The sequence below is a fragment of the Branchiostoma lanceolatum genome, chromosome 9 (assembly GCF_035083965.1).
Source record: "Branchiostoma lanceolatum isolate klBraLanc5 chromosome 9, klBraLanc5.hap2, whole genome shotgun sequence".
NCBI lineage: Eukaryota > Metazoa > Chordata > Leptocardii > Amphioxiformes > Branchiostomatidae > Branchiostoma > Branchiostoma lanceolatum.
Window position 1 is genome coordinate 11,534,967 of NC_089730.1, and position 22,167 is coordinate 11,557,133.

General features: G+C 41.8%; 2 protein-coding genes across 6 annotated transcripts in view; one reads left to right on the plus strand and one right to left on the minus strand.

Annotated features, from left to right (window-relative positions):
- Nucleotides 1-16,157, minus strand: part of LOC136441903 (synaptotagmin-5-like) — a 33,031-nt gene extending 16,874 nt beyond the window's left edge. The window contains exons 1-2 of one of the 5 annotated variants that reach the window (XM_066438459.1): nt 15,480-16,157; nt 2,622-2,764 (exon numbers count right to left, since the gene is read on the minus strand). In XM_066438459.1, the coding sequence (XP_066294556.1) occupies nt 2,622-2,744 (123 nt within the window). In that variant the 5' untranslated portion in view covers nt 2,745-2,764; nt 15,480-16,157. Of the gene's footprint in view, nt 1-2,621; nt 2,765-3,020; nt 3,133-6,177; nt 6,383-11,024; nt 11,187-15,479 lie in introns of those variants that run through there. The other 4 variants (XM_066438458.1, XM_066438457.1, XM_066438460.1 and 1 more) reach the window with 4 other exon arrangements.
- Nucleotides 16,158-19,168: 3,011 nt separating this feature from the next.
- Nucleotides 19,169-22,060, plus strand: LOC136441843 (myoneurin-like). The gene is made up of 2 exons (XM_066438363.1): nt 19,169-19,298; nt 19,792-22,060. The coding sequence occupies exon 2, from the start codon at nt 19,813-19,815 to the stop codon at nt 21,163-21,165; it is 1,353 nt and encodes a 450-aa protein (XP_066294460.1). The 5' UTR covers nt 19,169-19,298; nt 19,792-19,812; the 3' UTR covers nt 21,166-22,060.
- Nucleotides 22,061-22,167: the final 107 nt, after the last annotated feature.

Here is a 22,167-nt window from a genome sequence, read left to right on the forward strand (position 1 = left end):
TGATGAAGGTTAGACATTCAGGTAATACGATACGCCAAAAATAGTTACTCAAGCAACTGGATGCAATTTACAGTCACTGACGAAAGATAGCGGATGCTGTCTGAAACATCTGACTGTTTCAACATTTAATCCAGTTGCTTGAGTAATCATTCTTGCGTGACTAGCAATAGTCAATGACCTCTACAATCTTGAAGTATCTGATGGGGGTAAAAAGCATGACGTTATACGTGCCAGGTACGTGAATTTGTCCCAAGTTTGTTTAATAATTGCGTTAACTGTCTGCGGTCGTGGATATTGCGGAGTTTGATATTTTGCTTTCAGACGAATATTTCTTGCATGACTAGTCATTGACGACTAAATCTTTTTGGGGAAAAATAACATATGTACGTCACATGTATCAGGTACGTGAAATGGATCCGAGTTTGTTTAATAGCATGAACCGTTTCGTTTGTCTGCAGATGTTCTATTAGTTTGTACTCTATAAGCTTCTGTTGTAAGTTACAGTATCACTCAGATTTCGTGTGTAATACGAGCGCGTAATGGCTGTTTCACGGGCATTCGAACATAACTACATGCCATTGCATACCTAACGAAACAAGACATGGCTAGCAGGTAGAAAGATATTTGCACATTTTGTTTGCTGCAATCTATTCTCAGATTGTGTAAATCTTAAAACGATTCTAGTGAAAGACTTTGAATACTTAATGTCACGTTTCTGTCTGTAGAGCATCGTAGATATGGGTAATAAAATCCAGGCATCTTTCATCATGGGATTAGTTTGAGGCTTGTAGCGTAACTCGCCCATTGAGGAGAATAATAAGGATGGTAAAATCCCTTAGCTTAAGGCTGCTGATACGTCATGATAGTAGCTATATGGACGTTAGAAGAATGTAAGGTAAATACGGTTGCACAGAGGGGGAGATAAAGGGAGAATAATTTTTTTTAGAAAAGGTTGAATATTTTCTATGAACGTGAGATATACTAGTAGGTTTAAGGTTGCGTTTAATTTGGATCAATTCAACCATAACAGTGGTCTAGAAATACTAACATTTAAACTGTTGCATACGTTTTTGAACAAGCATTTACAGAAGGCATTCACGTTTTTCATTTACTAATGTGTTTTTTTGGTAGAACTGTCTTTTTAAGATTGTTAAAGCAGGCCTTCAATGTCTAATTTTGTGAATTCCTTTCAATACAGAGATATAGCCGGTAGAATCGTCATCGCGTTAAATCTATTTTCTTCTTTCCCACACCTAGTACAAAAATATCCGTCCTCCATGAAACTTCCAGCACATTCATAAGTCGGCACGTGTAGAAGTCCTGTCGGCACCCCGTAAGTCAGACGTATGGTGGATCCTGTCCCTATAGGACATGTTCTCCCCGAGGACAAGACAAGATAAGTCACGCTTCTACACGACACGATGATACCGTCAGGTGCGTCACGCCTGTCGCAGCCGCGGTGTCAAACTCCCTGGCGTGATGCCGGCATGATTAGACTGGGGACTGTGAGGGGGAGAATCCTGTATGATTCTGTACCGATAGAGTCTTCTCCCAGGGCAGTTGATCTATATCACTATCGCAAAGACATGAAATTGCTTTGGGCTTACTGACATCTGAATCTATGCATTATTTAATCGGGCTGGGTAGAAAATGAAGAGACTTCATGACAGTGATAGATATCATTACTATTGTACGATGAAATATCTAATAAAACAAGGATACAGATGGATACATGGTGACTTGACGCACATATCTAAGAGTAAACCCGCAATTCAAATTCAATGCGCGTTTGGTCGAGGAACAGCAAAGTTCCTGATCAGCAGTTTGTACAGCTTCTTTTTCTATTTGTTTACAGTGTCATTCCTGCCAAATGCAACATGTGGTTTGTACATGTTTGTATGCTCTAGAGCTATATCAGAGCTATGGCCGTAGCCTGCCCGGCCGATACGTTTTAAGTCCTAATTCGTAAACATATTTACCTGTGCCTTCGTCACCACTTGTATTGGATACCATATATTGTACAGTTATCAGGGCTAGCCTTTTGTACTAGCATTTGGCTTGTTGAGTAGCCCTGGCTTTATTTTCTAACACAGCTCAATAAATCAAATCGAAGTCCCAAACGAAGTATTGGATTCAGCACCAAGGACAGGGCCAACCCGGTTTCAGTGCGGCTGTCAAGCTGCGCAAAGCGCTACACGAAATGGGAGATAAAAACATAGCGCCGTCTTAGCGGAATTCCTTGATCTTCCCGTGGGATGGCATGGCAATAAGTGTAAGTGATCCGTGCCGGGAGGAAGGCGTGTTAAGTCAGATCGCACAGGACGTGCCGTGCCGTGTATCCGCGCGCGTGTCTGTGGTCTACGGGAGAAACCCTGCTATCAACAGGTCTTTGCACCAGCCCGCTAATTAGAAGTACGGCTGATGTGACCGGACATGGCGGTACAAGTTAATGATGTGCGCCGCATGAATCCACATGGGCACTGCGCTCAGGTGCAACGAGCCGCAAATATCAATGACGAACTTTTCAACATCTATACAGCTTCTCTTCCTGCAGAGAAAAATCAACAAAACACCTATTTGCAAAATAGGCACTTATAATGTGGTAAGAGAGGGTTCCCTACCTTTATTGACGTGTACTGCCGTAGTCGTCGCCTCTTTAGGTAGATGCAGAGCAAGGCGATGGCGATGCAGAGCAGAATGAGCGGTAACGCCACGTACACTGCCACCTTCCATCCCGCCACCATGTTTAAACGGGCGCACTGTTCTGTAAAACACAGAGAAATCACATTAGATCGACAGGGAAGTACCGTTTCATCTCAGCAAGAGGGGCTGGGAAAGAAAAGGGGCGGATCATTACACGAGGGGGGAAAGAGTTATTGGTGGTTTTACTGCCCATACATAAATCATACTTTGTAGGCGAGTGTCTATTACTCGGGAGATCGCGGCAGTCGACATGAGAACCATTTGTTCTGAGCATTAAGTGCTTCTCAGGTAACGTCGGAGGATTTTTCGTAATGCACCTTCTGACGTCAGAGGACAGGTATCGAGAATCTCTTGTTGACGCAAATTGCAAATCACTGCGGACAACAAGATTCAACAAGCACGCGTTTAAACCAGCAACCGTCACTTCTTCAGCGGGCACATCCGGGTTCTCTGACATTTCATCCGGGTACTTCCACATCTTGCCAATGAAGTCTCCTCAAATGTGCAATTATTCTTAATGAGAAACACATGTTCAATTTCTTCTACTTAGATTAATCTCTATCGAGTTTGTTTCCTTCGTTACGTTAATTGCAAATCCACGACTTTGATGATCGCCCAAACCACAGGAGACAACCTGCTGTTGCTATGCCTGATCAGTGCTGACAGTGTTTGTGTTAGCTACAATCTGGCGGCAATCAGAGAGATAAAAACACCTTACGAAACAGTACTGTAGGTAACATCAGGTCACACCACGTGCACGTGTTGTCATGTATATCCACAACATCACGGCAATGCTATTAGTATTACTTGATACATTGGCTAGTGATTAGAGTAGTTTTCATTAGGGTTCTCTTGTGACCTCCTCCCTCTACATGTGCGTAGACCAGTCCCCACGATAATATAACAATTAGTATGGTAACAGCAGATCACAATCAGCGGCCCTTGGGGCAGGACTTGCCGCCACCCGTCTGACAGATCCCCCTATCCTCCTGGGGAACTGCCAACTGTTGAACAGAAGGTCATGTTTTCCAACTAGCTTTACCCAAGTGAGATTCGAGCAGTCCAGAACCTGTCTAGTAATGAATTTTATAAAGAATTATCATAATAGAGACTAAATGTCAATAATCTACCATCGACAATGATAAATATTCTATGGCTGTCAACATCTGACAATAGAGCTTTATTTTCAAAGAAAATAGCAACAGTATTGAGTATATTGTCTTGATATGTAAGTTACGTACTTGGGTGACTTCCATTTTTGGGGTGGTTCTTTAAGAACCATCATCGGTAATACCGATAAAAAACGGTTTATCTTTCACAGAACAATTTCAGTGGAGAATTCGCAACGTGATACTTGAATCAAGTGTGGTCGATTCCACGACAGATTCCCGTTTTATGAAAGTCATATAGCTAATCAATTAGCCTCCGATGCAGACTCCTCCCGGCTGTTTTATTTTTCAAGTTATTGTTTTTATGCTATTACATTTTTTTCTAATTGCTGGCCGGCCAACAACAAGAAAAAAAATGTAATAGTAAAACTGGAACTTAGAAAATGAAAACAGCCGGAAGGAATCTGCAACGGAGGCTACTAATCAACAGCCTTAATCACCAAGACAAAGGCGTTTGATACAAACGTTCATTGTGAAAGCCCCGAAGTAATCATATGTATAGAGGTACTGAGATGATTTCATATCTATGTAAATCACTCTTATCTATACACCTCACATGTGAATACTTCTTAATTACATGGAAGTCACGGTTACGCATAGCAAATGCAGTTTTCCTTCGACTTGATTTCTAACGATTAGATAAGCATATCTCGGAAACTCATATAACAACACGCGATTGACAGTCAACGACCATTAAAGAACCAATTATCATACTGAATTCAAAACATATCTATGCCAAATGACAGTTACGCAAGCAATTGGATAGAATTTTGAAATAGTCAGACGTCTCAGACAGCATCCATTGTCTTTCGTCAGGGACTAAAGGGAAGGATAGAGAACCATTTTTTGAAACGTCTGACTGTTTCAAAATTGTATCAATGTTGCTTGAGTAACTGTCATTTGGCATAGATATGGGTGATATTGTAGCTTACCCGTATCTTATTACCTTCTTTGACGTATCAAAACATATCTATGGCGTTAACGGAATTTAGACCGTACTTTTCGGTGGAACAGTTGGCCTCAAACGGAACTTCTTCTTTCCTTTTACGTGTGTCTTAAAGCACAACACATTTCTTTAACCACTTCAAGTACCCCGAATTGTACAATCGCATTGCTTCCGGTAATGGATTATGACGTTTTCAGTCTTGTTGTAACATTTGATTTAAAAAAAAACACCTGTGGTTGTGTTCCTAGTACTAAATACTTATTGATGATATCTTGTTTTGTGAATCTTCTTAACCTGTCCCTGCCCCCACAACCTTAATGACGATTCCTGCTGAAGATAATTACTATAGTGACATCAGAACTTCTTCTTCGCCATCAACTAATGACTCTTCCTAACACTGACAAATTACTAATTAGGATGACGCAATGAGCCCTGGGGATGCTTTTTAGATTCTGGACTAAAATCCTTGAAATAAGGGAAAAATCAATAGAAAATCAGACTAATTATGGAACGGGGAAAACAGCTCTGGTGACAGAAATGGTGGCTCGCTCAAGTATCTTTAGTCGTTGATGGGAAAACGTGTCTAATTTATATGATTTGTTGGCTTAACTCTGGAACTCAGGCACATGATAACGTGTAGTTACTTTCATGCATTCACGCACACAGTGCACATTCTATGAGTACGAAAATGACTTTTACACATGGCATTCAACAATACCTAACCAGAAAATGCTTCTTTTTTATTTGTCAGGCGGATACAGCTGATAGGAGAAGCCATAAAGGTTGTTATCCAGTATACACGTGTAGACAAAGATACCAGATATGGTATCATCTTTCGTCATCTCTATGAATATTCTTTATGAATGCAAATCACAAAGTAAGTATATCACTCTTACTGGCTTCATGTACCTTCTGACTTACGTTTACAGATATCAGTTTGTGCTATCGATGATCTATCGAAAAAGCAACACAACAACGATTTATTAATGCTGGTGCAATCCAGTACATGATACAGAATTCTACAGCCTAGCTATAGAAACCTGAATTCCGTCGTGTGTCAGATATTGCTATGCTGGTAGCATGATCTATATCACTGATGCTACTGACGTTCGAATTGCGTACGTAGAACAACTAGACAGCCAAAAATATAACGTCAAGGGAGGGCTGCTGTTTATCATTATAAACAACCATTATTCCCGCTCACAATCCACAGGTGACTATTTCCAGCCATGTTCCAAACGATGTGTTACTAACAGGTTCATAAATCACCGCACAAACGAGTACTTCCCCACTGTGGAAACGAGATGTATCGAAGGAGATTACCATAAGATTAGCACAGGGTAATGTTACCGTACTTACAAACCGATTTTCCCTCCACCGCCGCTATCGATCCTGTACATCCACACCCGATAGTCCGGTCATCAAATCTCAGTTTCACCGTCTCGCACACGCACACGGCCACAGCGGGCCCGGAACTGCCGACAGCGCCACTCAAGCGCAACCTCTAATGTACGAAATCCAATTACGAACACAATAAACCGTCAAGTGAGCCCGGCGCCACTGAAATGTATCCCATTTTCTCCGTCGGACCAATGTCACAGTTGTTTTATCTGATGGGGTGTCCCTCATTGAAGGTCAGACTTGAAACGAGAAAACATTATAAACATGTCTGTCTCCAAGAGTCACAGAGTGGAACTGTTGCATATACAGGATCAACACTAACCATAGAAATATATTATTCTTATTTTTAAAGACGATTCCCTTGCACATGTAACTCAAAATCATTATAGTTTACCTTCCAATAGAACAAGTCAACTGAACCAGGCGTTTACGTCAGTTCCTTCCACACACCTTCGTTCCGTTTTGCGTTCGCCCACACAACACTCCAACATCTCTGATTCCCGGAACTTCTAAACTGGACAAACAAGGTAAAGCTGAGCCACTAATCCGTGACGATAACGTGACGTTCACACTGCTGGTCACGGTTGGAGTCCTCCTTATACTCATTTTAGTACTCTGGAAGTCACGCCCGCTCCAACTCCAGCAAAGTGGAACCAGGTAAAATTACATGTTTCTGTGCCTGTCTGAGTTCATCTTAGATGTAGCTCTGCCTCATTGATAGTGACACCAGACTGCATAGGACGTTTTCTAGACCTACGTCTGTGCATAACGCAACATCCTGAACGCCACAGTTACTGATTGATAGAAGCTGTAGATATGTTGAAGATACAATACTAACGTTGTGATGAAAAAGACATAGCTAGGTTGCGATGGAATCTACCTGTATGTTGTGCATGTTTTACCCTTTATTCTTTTTGCCACGCCACTTCCATCTTGGTAAGAATTGTAAAGCAAGACGAACATCACTCAAACGTATAGATAGCTGGCTAACAGCTAAAGACACAGTTTCTGACCTGTTGGAACTGTGAAGAAAGGGCGTTAGATCCCACGCAAGGTCTGCGATCTCACATTAGACCGTGCCAAATTGTGCATTGTGTGGAATAACGCGATTTGTAGCAAGTCAGTATGGCGGGCTGACCCGATAAAGTGGCGGTGTGAAGGCCACTCACGGGCGGCCCTAATCGCCGCACTATCCGCTGTATGGAATCTACCTGCCGCGTGTCGGGGACAGATAAGCAGGTTGACATCGTACTGAGTTAGTTCTGCCTCGTTGCTGTACAAATCAGGGTCGAGCACTCTAGTGGTTTATGATTTACAGTTTTGGGTCATCTCATACGACTGTCTGTCCCAGAATGACAATCAGGCTAAAACAAAACCATCGGTTTATTATCGAGGATCTTGAGCCAAACGTTTCTTTTATAATTGCCCCTCCCCCTCCATCTATACACTGGCGCTCTAGCATGCAACAGTCACTTCATGTTCCAACTACTGTACGTTATTGTTGGTACCTGTAGAAAAGCCTCAGAAGAAGAGATCTACCGGTTCATTATAAACTGAAGCCTGCTATGTCTCTAGATCTTGTCCGTTGGGGCTGATTCCCAAAATAAACATTACCAAAGCCTGAAAACTTTCACCCAGTTTCTTTGTTCCGAGCGAATAGTAATCGGAGCTGACATTTTTGGGTTCGCATTCCCTCATTACTGTACAACATTGTTCTGGCAAAATACGGTAAGAGATGTCAAAAGAATCAAGAACAATGTCGCCGATATTTCAAAGGCTGTACACGACAGCACTGTTCGTTAACGGTACAGAGCAGAGCGCTGATTGGCTCCTTTGGGAGATGCTCTCCACTACCAGCGTCGGAGTCCATCCAACCGAAGACTTTGATACGGCACAGGTTCGGCATCAATAAGTAACGGAGTTGGAAGTTTGGTCGGTCAATTTGTCAGCTACTTCGATCGGGCAATAGAACTCGATGAAAACAGTTTGCCCCATTTTTTGTGAAATGATTTAGTGATTGACATACACTTGTGGCATTATGTGATATGGTTATACTTTTATAGTGACGTATGGAGCATTTCGAAATGTCGTATTAAGTGTCATCTAGCTATAGTTAACTTAGTTATAGTTAGACTAACGAAAAATCGAAGATCTCATATCACCATGAAATAGTATCTAGAGTTTCTTGTAAATTTCTTGATAAAATTCAACACAACCATGTCCATTTCACACATTACTCTCACATGCCATCCTGGGGTTCATGACTTCTTGACGCACCAACACAAGCAAAGGGACAGACCGAAAGAAATCTATTTTGCATGGAGATAATTAATTATAGATCTACAAACACAAAACATCTCTAATGGAGGATTTGTCTTCCCACGTTCACACTTAAGTCGTTACATCCCTACCCAGCCTCGTGCAGTTATTGATTCACATTCCAAAAACTTCCGGTCCATCAGGTAATCTATCAAATTCCATTTGTCTCTTCCCACATTCCCACGTACATCCTCACCCAGTCGCGTGCACAATCCGTAATCCGCAGTTATTTCACATTCCAAAAACAGCTCAAATTCCAACTGTCAAAATTCGTGGGAGTACTCCAGCGCACTCGGGACCGCGTGTTTCCGCTCATCATGCGCCATATTTTCCCCATTTGCGCAATTCCCTTGTCAGGTATTCATCTCACTGCGAAGGGGAACGAGGAGCTTTTTAAAATCACAAGTGTATGGTGCATTAAGAGCATTAAAACCTCGCTCTCACATTTGGGACCCGAAGTTTATCTAAAATATCTCGTGAACTAAAACACAATGGGAGAATAGCAACGGTGAAATCATCATCTGACAGCAGTGAAAATTTACCTTGTACTTGTAGTTACCGAATAAAGATATTCAGAAGACTGATATGCTACGTTTTTATAACTTTTGGATAAGCGATTGGCTATTCTCTTAGGGTTCCTACCTTAGCCTTTCCATTGGTCACAGCCTCGCAAGTATTCTAGTAATGCATCAATTTACCCACTATCCCTATCTATCTGAATCTATCCGGGGGAGTGACAAAGACTACACCTTTCCGAATACCCGCCACAACCCCTACATTAAATCTTTTCCTTCAGTACAGTAAGGCTAAACCAAAATAATGATGCACACCGCCAATTTCATCAGTCTGGCTAGTCCTAGGCGCCAGGACATGGTGTCTGAATGAATACACCTCGACATTCTACAATCGATTTTCCCTCGGGAATCGTCTGGATGTATTCTATAGCTTGACTAGGTCTTCACGGCTGTATGCATCATGTGGTCGGCAACTATTCAAGGGTTTTGGGGGCTATCAGTACAAGTGAGATAGGAAAGCCGCATGGTCTGTGTAAAAGAATACAAATAGCCTGGTGTTGTTACTTCTTTTTTCCCTTGAGCAATCCTAGCTGTTGACCGTAGAAATCTTGATAAACGACTCCATTACCTTTAAGTCAAAAGTAAACGTCTTAACCACTGCTCGTAACTTTTGCAGGGGATGAGGACAACGTTCTGAAAATAGTCGTGGCTCACTGAACAAACCCATAAGGGTAATCACCACGTCTGAGGTAAGTATTACTGGAGAGTAGCCATTTGCCTTCACATTGCTTAAATTACATGGCTGAACTTACAAGGACAAGCATGGTCATCTATGAATACAGTTTAAGCATGCGAGGGTCTGGTTGAATTTTCTTCCTGTCACTCCGACATCACAAAGTCCTGTCATTATCCACACACTCTAAACATAACATACATACATGACATGAATATGCATGTGTGTCGAAGTCGTAATATTTACGTGCAGTTTCCTACCGAACCACTATGCAGTTTTGACAACTGCAAACGGTGCTGTTAGATATTGGAGATTCTTTTTACACAACCAGTGGATCTCACCTGCTGACGATTTACTGGTTGTGTAATAAGAAATCTCCAATATCCTATGTTTTACCAACCTGATGAAATTATTTTCGGAAACGTAGCTATTGTTTTGATAATGCCTTGGTGGTAATGCATCTAAGAAAACAAATGTCTTTAGTATCATCGGCAGTCTAGAGTAGCATGTCCTCTATCCTTGAAACAAAACGTGTTCAACTTAGATCTGTGCCCAGCCTCTGTCTGCAATGTGCATCTGCGGTGATCTATGCCCGTATTCTCGACTGACTTGCACCCACAGAAGACTTTCCACGTAAATACGTCTTGCTCCAGTGCCACAGTGTGTACAACATGCACACTGGACACGCTTTGGAGGATTTTTGAATACCAAGTCACGACTGAAAGATATCTCTACCCTACTTGTGTTACAGCTTAAAGGTCTGAATGTCTTTGTTGTGAATGTGCTGGTGTGAGATGACCCGATAAGTGCCTTCAGGCTTGAATGAGTATTTCTGCAATACCGTACATTTTTTTTCTGCATGGCAATGGAAATGAAAAAAAAGACCAAACAGAGACCAAAATTACTAACTTAAACATTTATAGCAAAAACAGCAGTTTTAGTTCCTTCAAAACTACAGTTACAAGGACCGGTAATGTATCCTTTTAGACCAACTGAGCAAGTCTAGAAAAGGGAGCTATCATGATATATCCTTTCCCCCGCTATTGTAGGAAGTATATGTATATGTGATCCGATAGAAGTTGTACATTGTATTGATCTGTTAGTGTATCAAAGCCGTCTCCATGTCTATCAAGACATCTACAGCTGCATCTGAGAAGGCAGTACCAACAGCGAGAGTAGTATTTCTACACCAATTCGCATGTTCTGAAACAGTGAAAGGCGTAAAAACGAAGTCTTACCTTCAGTCCATGACGAGTTGAGACATGGAAGAAATGTCTGCCTAAAATCAGCCATGTCTTTCTATGATTTTGACCAGAGAACTGTTTGCCACCCTTCGTTCTATCAGATCAGCCAGACTAGCCAAAAATCCTCGCCAACAGGTTGTTATGGTGACGTCTGCGGTGACGTCTGATGACGTAAGCACTTCGAGTGTACCTTGGTAACAGATAACGTGCTTGTGTCAACATGGCGGCCTGTCGTCGCAAATGAATGACATCACATACACGACAGAAACAACCCTGACCCGTAAAGACACCATCTCTTCTTCACAGCGAAACATTGTAGCTTGTCAAAACTCAGCTCAATCCGCCATATCGCCTTTCTATGAAACATGCAAAAAATCGTGTACAATATTACATGTACTCTTAAATTATCTGCGGGCAATCATAGTCAAGGTCATGATTTAATATGGACAGGAAGATATTGTTTATATTACATATCACATTTGTTATGAACTTACTGTGTATCGTTTAGACAGGAAACAATATCAAGTGGCGTCAATATTCGTCAAAAGCGTATTTGATTTGATGTCAAGAGTATCAATAACGTTGGAAGTGTTGCTGACTCTGTGACGCACGCTTTACGTAGGTAGAATGGCAGGTCAAGAGAAAATGCAACGCTGAAAATGTCAAGAGTAAGAGCAGGAGTTTGCGTTAAAATTAGTAAAGACAGGGTGCTTAAAAACGCTTGCTAAACATCTCTCAAATGGCGACTCCTTTTTTGGACCAGAAAACCATTTTCATCGAGCAAATAGACTGAGCTCTCACGGTGGTCCATGACTCAATACCTTTGGCAAGTATCATTGCAATCTCAGTATCAAAGCCAAGCATCAACTATGGCAATGATGACTTAGTGTACATGATCTAGTAGTTAAGATGCTCACTCCTATATAAATTGCATGTCACAAATATGAAGTTCCAACCTTTACCATCCAGGTACCTCTAACGTATTAGTGTGCATCCTTGAGGTTCAGCGTATCTTACACGATCCCGTAAAAAGCACTATGTTGGTGATTAAAGGTCTCTGTGAGCTTGTTCGGTCGGTCCAGTCTCAAGGCTGTATGATGGCTCCACTCTGACGTCTCTACAGAGAAAGTCATTAGTTCCGAGCCGCCCTCCCAATCCCAGCTGGTTAATGGACACTTTGTCTTTCCATCCTGCACTGCCGCTAGATAACCTGCTGTGTTTTTAATGTTTTCTGTCGGTGCGAATAAATTCATTCCACCCTTGCCTCTGTTCCCGTTAGCATGAATTTACGTGTGGAGGTTACCTCGGGTCAAAAGCCATGTTTCATTTCCGACAAAAGTCGAATTTCTGCATGTAGACTACGCCTCTGGCTGTTTGGCATCTGAGCACATTACAGGCCTGTATTCCGAGTAACTAGATAGGCAGCTGAGGCAGGGTAGCACACGGTCATCTGGCTGACACGGCCTGACCTTAGTCATGCACCCCTGTTGCTGTAATCCTATTGCCACAGATATAAGTTCGAGAAAATGAGTTTATAACTCCGGATGGATGCGATAATCCTAAATCATAAGTCCCACCGGTCGGCTTACTTGTTTGACCCCTAAGATTGAGTACCGAGGTCGCGAGACTTTGACGATACTGCGCTGAAAGCTCTTGAGCTGATGTGAATGTGCGCTGAGTACACCGATTCACGTAACAAAACACGCTTCAGAGGTCTAACACCAGCAATATTTCATCATAAAGCGAGAAGGCGTCTCGGCCTAGATGCCATAATCCTTTCCGGTGTTAACTCAACAACGTCCCGGGAATAAGGAAACATTTTAATCTCAACATTGGCCCATCATCACGTGAACTGACTTTACAATATCGAACATGAAGTGGAGAATTAATCCCGTACAAAATCTAAGAAACACTCCAGGAATATTGGTGATTAAGTAGATATCTCATGATAAATGACGGTTTTTCGAGGGCAACGACCCCGGGAGCGTGACAAACATCAATATTGTGCGTCAAGAGTATAATCTATATTCATAAAGTTCTCACTGTTTCCACAGATGACCTCGGGCGATATCTTGAGCCCCCCCCCCATCCCTGCATAGATTCGTCTGCTTTTAAGCAGTAATATACTTTAAAAAGTTAATTTGCAACTTGCAAGCCTAAATTGCAAAAGTTGTTGGAGCCAACAAAGTGGTTTAAAATTCAAAAGATTTTCCTCATAACTGGCAATTTCAGTGGCAATATAAGAATAACCGAAGACCGTTCTCATTAATCTATGATTATTATAGCCTATTTTCTGATAAATAATCTAAAAAATTTGCCCCCCCCGTCCATATGACGTCAGGGTCTGTAATTTTTATATGGAAGAGAGCCGCAGGCAAGATACCTTCCCTCACACACACACACACAAACACCCACCCATGACAAATGGAGCCTTTGAAAGGTAATTGTCTCCACAAACATTGTATCGGGAAAAGAAGAATGGTTCTCTCAGTCACCCTGCCACTTTCTGGGGCAAGGTCGTTCGTCTTGATTTAGAGGTCAATGGCTAAGTTCAATGTCTCCATATCAATACAAGCATTGTATGGCTGACAAAGGGATATTTCACAAGAGTCAGTCATGACATTTGTAGTGATCTCTTCGAGTATATGGTAGATAGTAAACGTTCAAGCCGAAAACAATTCACATATCATACTGCCACGGTCACCCTACATCTGTAAGGTATAGAGTTAGAAATTTTATTTCATTATGCAATTGACTTAAACATTTGCATAATCTATGCCTGGTTATGTACACTTTTGAATAACTTACACATGTCACAAGTATGAAATAACTATCGTTCACCACTTAACTTAGATGAATCACGGCACGTTTGCATTAACTATGCAAATTAAGGTCATACTTGCATAACTAGTATCTGTTGATATTCCACCTACCATATATTACATAAGTAACATGTATCAAAGCCCTATGGAAAACCTTGGGAAAACACTGAAATTATAGAGTTTCTTCATTAAGTTTGCAAATTCAGTCCTTATTCGCATATTTTGCATTTCATTGTGAACACACAGGCAATACAAAAACAATACCTCCATTTTTCATGGAGGTAAAAACGAATGGGGGTTGATTCTGCCGTCTCATAGCTAAAGAGAACTCGTGCAGCAAAATGATTCAGTGCAGAAATGTTTTGGTATGGTGCACACTCACCAGACCGCGCTCTGCGCCGCTCTATTTCCCCCTGTGTGCGGGTACACCTGTGTTACACGCAGCCAGGCAACACTGATAGAACTCTTTCACGTCGCGTGGCAGAGAAAAAAGAGCGGGCGATTCTCTCCGGAAGTAAACAAATGATCCGTTATATCCCAGATCCTGTCGACAACTCAACATCTATAATGGTATAGGAGTATTGCCTTTAAATGGACGTGAATGATTTAATGGTTCTAGAAATGTTTTCCACCGTACTTACTAACATCAATCTAGTCTTTATTCCCATTTCACTGTTCAAGTTGATATGCTTTCCAAAAGTGAGACACGATGATACACGATGTTTTGAAATTTGTCAAACTAGACAAACTATTGTTATTTAGATATCTGTGAATTGTAGACATTTACTGCTCAAGTCAATATGTTTAACATTTTAAACGATCGTGCAATACAAAAACAATTCCTTCTGACCTTTTCATGAAGGCAGGTCACCCCACATTTTTAATCGAGAAATACCCACTGTGCTCTACATGGACCAAACGTCAGCACTGAAAGTAGACACCATTGCCTTATAGGAAAGGAATCAGCAGTATCTTACCAGTTATCTTTTAGATCAAAAGATTATAACATTTGGTATTGAGCGCGTGATTTCTGTGACCTTTACTCTTTGACCTCCCCTGCACAAAAAGGTCTTTAATATTCACTTTGCTACCTGGTGTATTACAGTTTTATCTTGGATGCCACTATAACCATAACAATTCATTAACAAATAACGTTGTGTACAGTAAGCTCAAGGTTGTTCACACAAACACACAGACAAAACAGATCTGTAAGATTAGACTCAACAGACGGGGTTTAGACTTGATTGTCAAATTTCCCACGCTGAATAATTGTAGGAGTTAACATACAAATTTAGTTCGACGGCAGTTGGCTATTAAAGAAAAATTACAACATTGGGGAGACCAAAATCACAACTTGTCAAGGCGTACAAATATGTGAAGCGTAACCATGCCTATTCTCTCTGCCTCTGCATTGCACACTACTAAAGATTGATTATTTTCAAACAGATGAATATTAACTACAACGGGATCAAATATAATCAACTTTGATTGACGATGGCTAATCAAGATATGGATATGCATTAGAAACCATTACTACAATGGATGTATAAACAGGACTAACTAAGCATAGCGGGTTGAACACCGGTATGTGCTCTCAGCCATGTAGAGACAGGATTGTGTTTCTTACCTGCAAGGTTGACCTCGCCTTTAAGAAGTGGGCGATGGAACACCTGTTGTGTTAAACGTCTTCAGTGTCTCCAAGTCCCCTCCATTCAAGAGTCTTAAAGCAGTCAGAAGCTCTCTTGTAGTTGTAGCAGGCTAGGCTGTGTTGTTGTTAGTCTGTGCAGGTCACCCAAGCCCGTCGCTGTTTGCTCTATGCATGCACAATGTAATACCGGTTGTTTTCACATCGTCCCGGCATAGATCCAAGTGCAAATTGAAGGTTTTCCCCGCAAGCTTCGAAAGTTACGAGAAATGGGGAAAACTAAACCGTGTTCGGATAGCACTAGATACACATGTGCAGGAGGCAGCCATTCTAGTCTGTGTTGAACAGTCCCTCAATCATTAACAGAGTCTGCCGTTCCATACAGAGATACCTGTTTCTTTGACGCGTGTTCCAGCGTAGCTCCAAGCACCTGTAGCTGCTCAGGGTTGCCTCATGTGTTCGAGCGTCCTCGCAGAAGCACGCTATTGCACTTGTTCCCACCTTCACCGCGCTAGGTAACGGAAGATCGCGGCCAGGGCGTACACAAACATTGTAGCAAACAAAGGTCAGAATATCCTGTGTTCCCAGAACCGTCACAGCCCAACCCACCGGCCTACTACTACTCCGTGCACACCGCGGCCCACGAGCTGTCACACGTACGGAAACAAACCGTGCTCTCAGGGGTAGGCCAACCTTAAACAAATAACTGGTTTGAGTCGCTATTGTCTCCAAATCAGCGTGGCGATCTAACGCCTACAAAAATATGTACATCGTTTAAATATTCTTTAAGGGCAATGGACTTGGGCTAAGGATTCAGCCGCGTTAAAGCGGTGGGAAACAGGGATCTTGTTGGAATCTACCGGATGTGCGGTCCCATGCGATAAGAACTTAAGCAAAACAATATATTTCCGCTTCTCAAGAGCTTTGACATTTAATGGAATCATGGTGGACATTCCCTGTGATAGTACAAACATGTGGGGGCGTTAAGCCAAGTACATTTATGCTCACGATATATGACACTGTAAGAAACAAACTGTTAATTCTTCACGCTACTTTATATAAGATCCTCGAATCTTTCGAAGAAGCTAAGCCTAAGGTGCCGTAGTCTTTACAAAAACATCAAGTCAGTGGCATAAAGAATCGTCGTGCATTGAAATAATCGGTCTGCGTCAAAGCTAGATGCCGAACGTCACGGCTTTTTGTTTCATACTAAGGTTTGAAATGGCGTCATTTTTCTCCCGGTTGCTTGGAACGCTAAATGTCACTGAAGACCACTTTGACGCCAAATAGCTGTAGGGATGCGGATATCAAAATGACAGCCTGGGGTAAACATTGGGACGCCGACCGTCTGAATCTGATGATTTATTTCAATCTCAGTCCTAAAGCACGGAGCGCACTTTCACAGAGAATAGGTGGGATCTTCATGTTTTCGTCTGGTACATTCAATTAGATGAGAAGATGTAAGGATGAGTAACTAGGTTTGTCTGCGAGATAGAAGGCGCTAAATAGGAGGTCACGCTTTAACATTCAATTGGATAGAAAATTCTGGGTTAATGTAATGTACTATGAAAGTGATGCTTTTCCCATTCATTTCTTCGGACAGATTTGTCTTGCGGGCAATGTATTGAAGATATGAGCTATAACACTTCACAGAACAAAAATACTTATCGCCCGTACCGCCGTTTTAAGTTATCAAACTCAACCCTCCTTCTTCTTTCACCATTGAAGGCTGATCTTTAGGTCTTTTGATATTGATACATAGCACAAGCACAAGGTTTCCGTATAACGTCATTTATCTCATGTTTGTTCCTTTTTCGTGTAGCCAATGGCTCAAACCAATAAAAGCTCAAAGGTCATATCGGCATTTAAATTTGTGCTTCTTACGTTCGCCTGAAGCCTCCAGGTCGGCTTTATCTGCTATACGTTACGCCCACACACAAGCTAGCCATCAGACATTCAACTGTCGGAAAGGTCGTTCCACTTCAAACGTTTACTGTATGCCCCACGTTCATTATTGAATAAGCGTGTGCAAACACAGGCATACTCTTTCTGTCAAAATTACAATAACTGACGTATGTTTGAAGAGTACTTATAGAAAATTATCATCGGAAAATTGACAATCAAATTCTTCTCCCAGTGATTCTGTCTGTTCAAGGAGGCTATATCTAACCTCCTTGGTCTATATACGTAATGTCCTTGGTTGTACTATATATAACTGATGTGAGCACAACGCAAGCTGCGACCGATTGGGTAATTATATTCTATTCGCTGTAAGAAGTTAGCATTTTGAAGGTAGAAAACCCAATGTCACTGATATAGAGCCACTTTGAGGACTCGCTGCATCCTTGCCACAACACCGCCCTGCGGCAAGCGGAAACAGTCCACTCAAGGCCCGAGGAAGGTAGCTGAGGAGTGAGGCGGGTATCTCACGGAGTGAAATTGCGGCACGTTGGCGACCTCGCTGCGGCCGAGCGATTTGATAAAAAAATAATATTTTTACTCTGTGTGTTTTGTTGTCTTTTTAGTCATACTTTTCAACGTTTTACATGATATTCCCAGTCAAGGGTGGGATGCAGCGGGGCCACCAACGTGCCGCAGTCCAGTGAATTACCCACCGTTTAGCGAAACGTCGGCCGACACAAAGGGTCTATCATTAGGCTGCACTGTTCGATGCCATTCTGTGGAAAATTATATGAAATTACGGTTATTTGTAAGGTTAATGTTTGGTACTTTCTGACACCCGCCAGTTGTTTTAAGCAGACCGTAGCATTATGTTAATTAGTGCTTTTGAATGCCGCTCCTTTGACAACTAATGAAATAATGATGTAAAGCATGTGCTATTATTAGACTGATCTGTTCTTCAGTAAATAGATCTTATTTTGAAAGTAGAAAGTTTTTTAACCTTTGTTTATTCATAAGAAGCTGAAATCGGCATGCAGGCCGCTTTTCTCTGAAGTCATGCAAAAAAGTCATTCTCTGATGTCATGAGGGAAGAGATTCTTGGGTCAGATAAAATATAACAGAGATACAAATTACATCATCAAGTCATACGTATGAAGTAAATAGACATATCATGGTGAATCAAAAATTAAAAGGTTATCCTTCTTGGATACTCTGATGATTTATTAGATACTTTAGCTAACATACAAGATTTGTAAGCAGCCAATATTCCTGGACATTGAACATACAGACATAAGACATACAATGTACAAACTACAAACAAATCATTACCGTATTTATACTGTAACGTTAGATGCAGAAATGTTCGTGGTGGTTTTATGTTCGCGATTTTCGCGGTGAACTCTTTTTGCCCACCCGATGATGAGTGACTGTAGCGCTGCTATTGTTTCAAACGCGAGCTAAAAACCACAGTGAACACTCCATTTTCTCCCTACCGCGAAATAAAAACCACGTGAACTTGAAATTTTAAATTCTAGCGTTAACGTTAACGTTACATCTAATCAAATGTGCCGTTACACTTGCACACTTTTATGGGACATAGTCAGTAGAAGACGCCTGGAAGAATTCTACTCCCTGAAGGCGTCTATTCTAGAGACTATCTGTAACGTAAAGGCTTTTAACACACACAAAAAAGATAAAGAACTTTATTGCGGGACCATTGTAGCAGGTACGATTTTAGCTATATACCTTTGTGTGTTATCAGGATGCCTAGGTCAAAGGTTCATATCGTCCTAAGGTCAAAGGTTACTCGCCAGAGCAAAGACTCGTCGCTGCTAGGGGCTGAATTCATTTCAGTATTTCAGCTTATTGTGACAAAGTGGGGAAACGTATAGGTGCTCGGTAAGTATTTTAACGTTAGATATTTACAAGTACATCTAATCATGTACTAACCCTTTAAGTTGAAACGTATTGACATAGCGACGGTTTTGACGTCTTGCTAAGATTTGCCCCCCTCCCCACTTCCGTCTCTCTGAAAACAACACAGCACAAAACAGAAGAAATCCATAGAAAACGATAGCATGATTGATCTATCCCCTATTCAGGGAAAGAATTTCCAACGGTGTTTACAACTCAATGGTGTTTACAGTGTAGGAAAAATGGAATACATGCATAACGCACTGCAACCTAAAAATAATGTGAGTACATAATTGAACAAAATGAAATCCTGATAACTCTCCAATGATGACATTGTAACGTTATATATATCGTCGAAAAATGTTCATACACGGTGTAGGGTAATGCAGCATAACATGTAGTATGCCATAGCAAAACATGAAGTAATATTAATGTAATAAGATTAGGAATAACAGACAAGTATTCTTGCCAACTTCAGCCTTCCCTCAGAGCCAACGCGATGGCATCTAGACTAAAGCACACATACAACTACCCAACCCTCTCCTCCAAACTACAACATCACCTCGACGCACAGAGGAGGTCAGGACAATTCTGTGACATCACGTTGAAACTCCCAGATGCAGAGTTCCACGTGCACCGGTGTGTCTTCGCAACCTTTTCTCCATACTTTGCCTCACTGCCTAACGCAGGCACCAGAGCTATTGTTGAACTCTCAACCCTCACAAGGGCAGGGGTAGAACCTCTCATTGAAATGATGTACACATCCAAGTTAACGTTAACAGAGGATAATATTTATTATGTGTCGTACGCTGCCGGGTACTTTCACATCGACGAAACGGCTCAAAACTGTCAGAATTTCCTAAAAGAACTGCAGGGGAAACAGTCAAGTCGAGAAAGGGGCCATAGAAGTGGTAATCAGTCTCTGGTCAGGGATAGGTCAAGTTCGTCTGAAGACCTTGGCGGTAGTGACGTCGTGTTCTCCCCAACAATGCACGGTCAGGAAGAGGTAACGACAACCCAAGAAAGTTCCGACACCCCTGACGTTATAGTGAAGGAGGAGCCGAAAGATCCACCTCAACCTGTAACAGTCTGGAATGTGGACGACGACCAAAGGGATGATAGTTACGTGGCCGTTGCACAAGACATGCAAGCCGTAGACAGTTACCCGCAACTGCAGCACAGTCCTCTCATGACATCGTCACCCAGCACGTACCTGTTACCAAGTCAGGACAGCACCATACGATACCAGAATGCCATGGAGTGGCATGTGGGTGATAACACAGCTCTAGCTAGCACAAACCAAACTGGCAATTTCACATTCATGGATAACAACGGCTCACAAGAACGCTTCAGCTGTACAGTGTGTCCGATGTCATTCAAAAACTTGTCCAGTTTGAAGCGCCATCTGTCGACTCACACAGGACAGCAGCCTTACCAGTGCAGCATCTGTTCCACGCGGTTTCGGCGGATTTCATACCTGAAGAACCACATGATCATCCACACCGGCGAGAAGCCCTTCAAGTGCAACGTCTGCAGTGCCAAGTTCTCCCAGCGGGCGACACTGTTCCGGCACCGTGCCGTGCACAACAAAGAAAGGCCACACCAGTGTTCAGTGTGTTCTATGAAGTTCAACCAGCGGTCTAGTCTTGTACGCCACATGCTGTCTCACAACAGAGAGAAACCATTCTCCTGTATTCAGTGTCATGACAAGTTCAACAGTGAAGAAACATTGAAAGAACATATCATAAAAGCCCACATTGGAGACTTTTCATTTGAAGTCAACCCAGGGGATCCCAACCAAAATCTCAGTGGCCAAGATCAGGTCCCATCTACTAGTGGTGAAAACACATGAATGCAATGTACATTCTGTATAGGTTAGGCCTGTGTACCTCAACAATTTTCAGGTACAGGTACAGGTACAGAAATTTAGGTACAAGTCCGGACCAGGACCTAAAATAAGTCTGGTCGCTGTTTTAGTGGTCAATTGTCACCTTTATATAAGGATTTACAAATTCTAATCGAAAAATAAAGTATTTACAAGTTTTCTTAATTCTCAGGTGCATGATTGGCATCCCTGACACTTGATGTTCGGGTCCAGACCTGTACCGAAAGAATTTTACAGGTACACGGCCCTAGTATGAGTGGTGATAGTGTCAAGAAGGATTCAGCATGTTTGTTACCTTTTTTCTTATCTAAATCGTATGTTCTGTGAAACTAACAACATTTCTCTGTGTTTGCCCAGAACCTCTGTAGTATGTGCAAGGACATAATAAAATGTCCTTGGTATGTGAAGAATTTTGGTACTTTTCATGTAATGACAGTCTAGTGTTGTTTACAGTTACCTTTTTGCGTGATGTATCATTTACACCAACATGTCTACACTGATTTGAAGACGTGGTGTAAGGCCATACGTTTGTAGCACATAGGAGCATGTTTGGGAACTGCAAAGCTCTTTATTATAATGTTTATGTCAGAAGCTATTGCAAAAGCGCCCCCTGTTGGACCTCTTGTGCATGGAACGCATGCCTAGTCCTTTATGAGGAGGTGGGATCAAAGGTTATGACAGCAAATGTGGGCCATCGATAACTCCCGCTCCTCTTCCTTTACCATGTATTTTAACACAATACAATAAATCAACTTGTCATCATTATGCGATTGTCAAAACTTTCGTCTTTGTTGAAAACATTGTATATTGTTATAAGTGTTCGATGTGTACAGATAACAGGCAATTAAACTAACATTTTTGAGACTGTATCTGTATTCGTTTTTCTTAGATTCAAACGAAATGATTGCGCTTTAATCGAAAACTCGTACATGAAACAGAAATCGCTATACGTTATAGTTAGAATAAGAT

Bases quoted from the DNA above. Each gene is read 5' to 3' on its own strand.
- LOC136441843 (XM_066438363.1), top strand. From the start codon at position 19,813: ATGGCATCTAGACTAAAGCACACATACAACTACCCAACCCTCTCCTCC.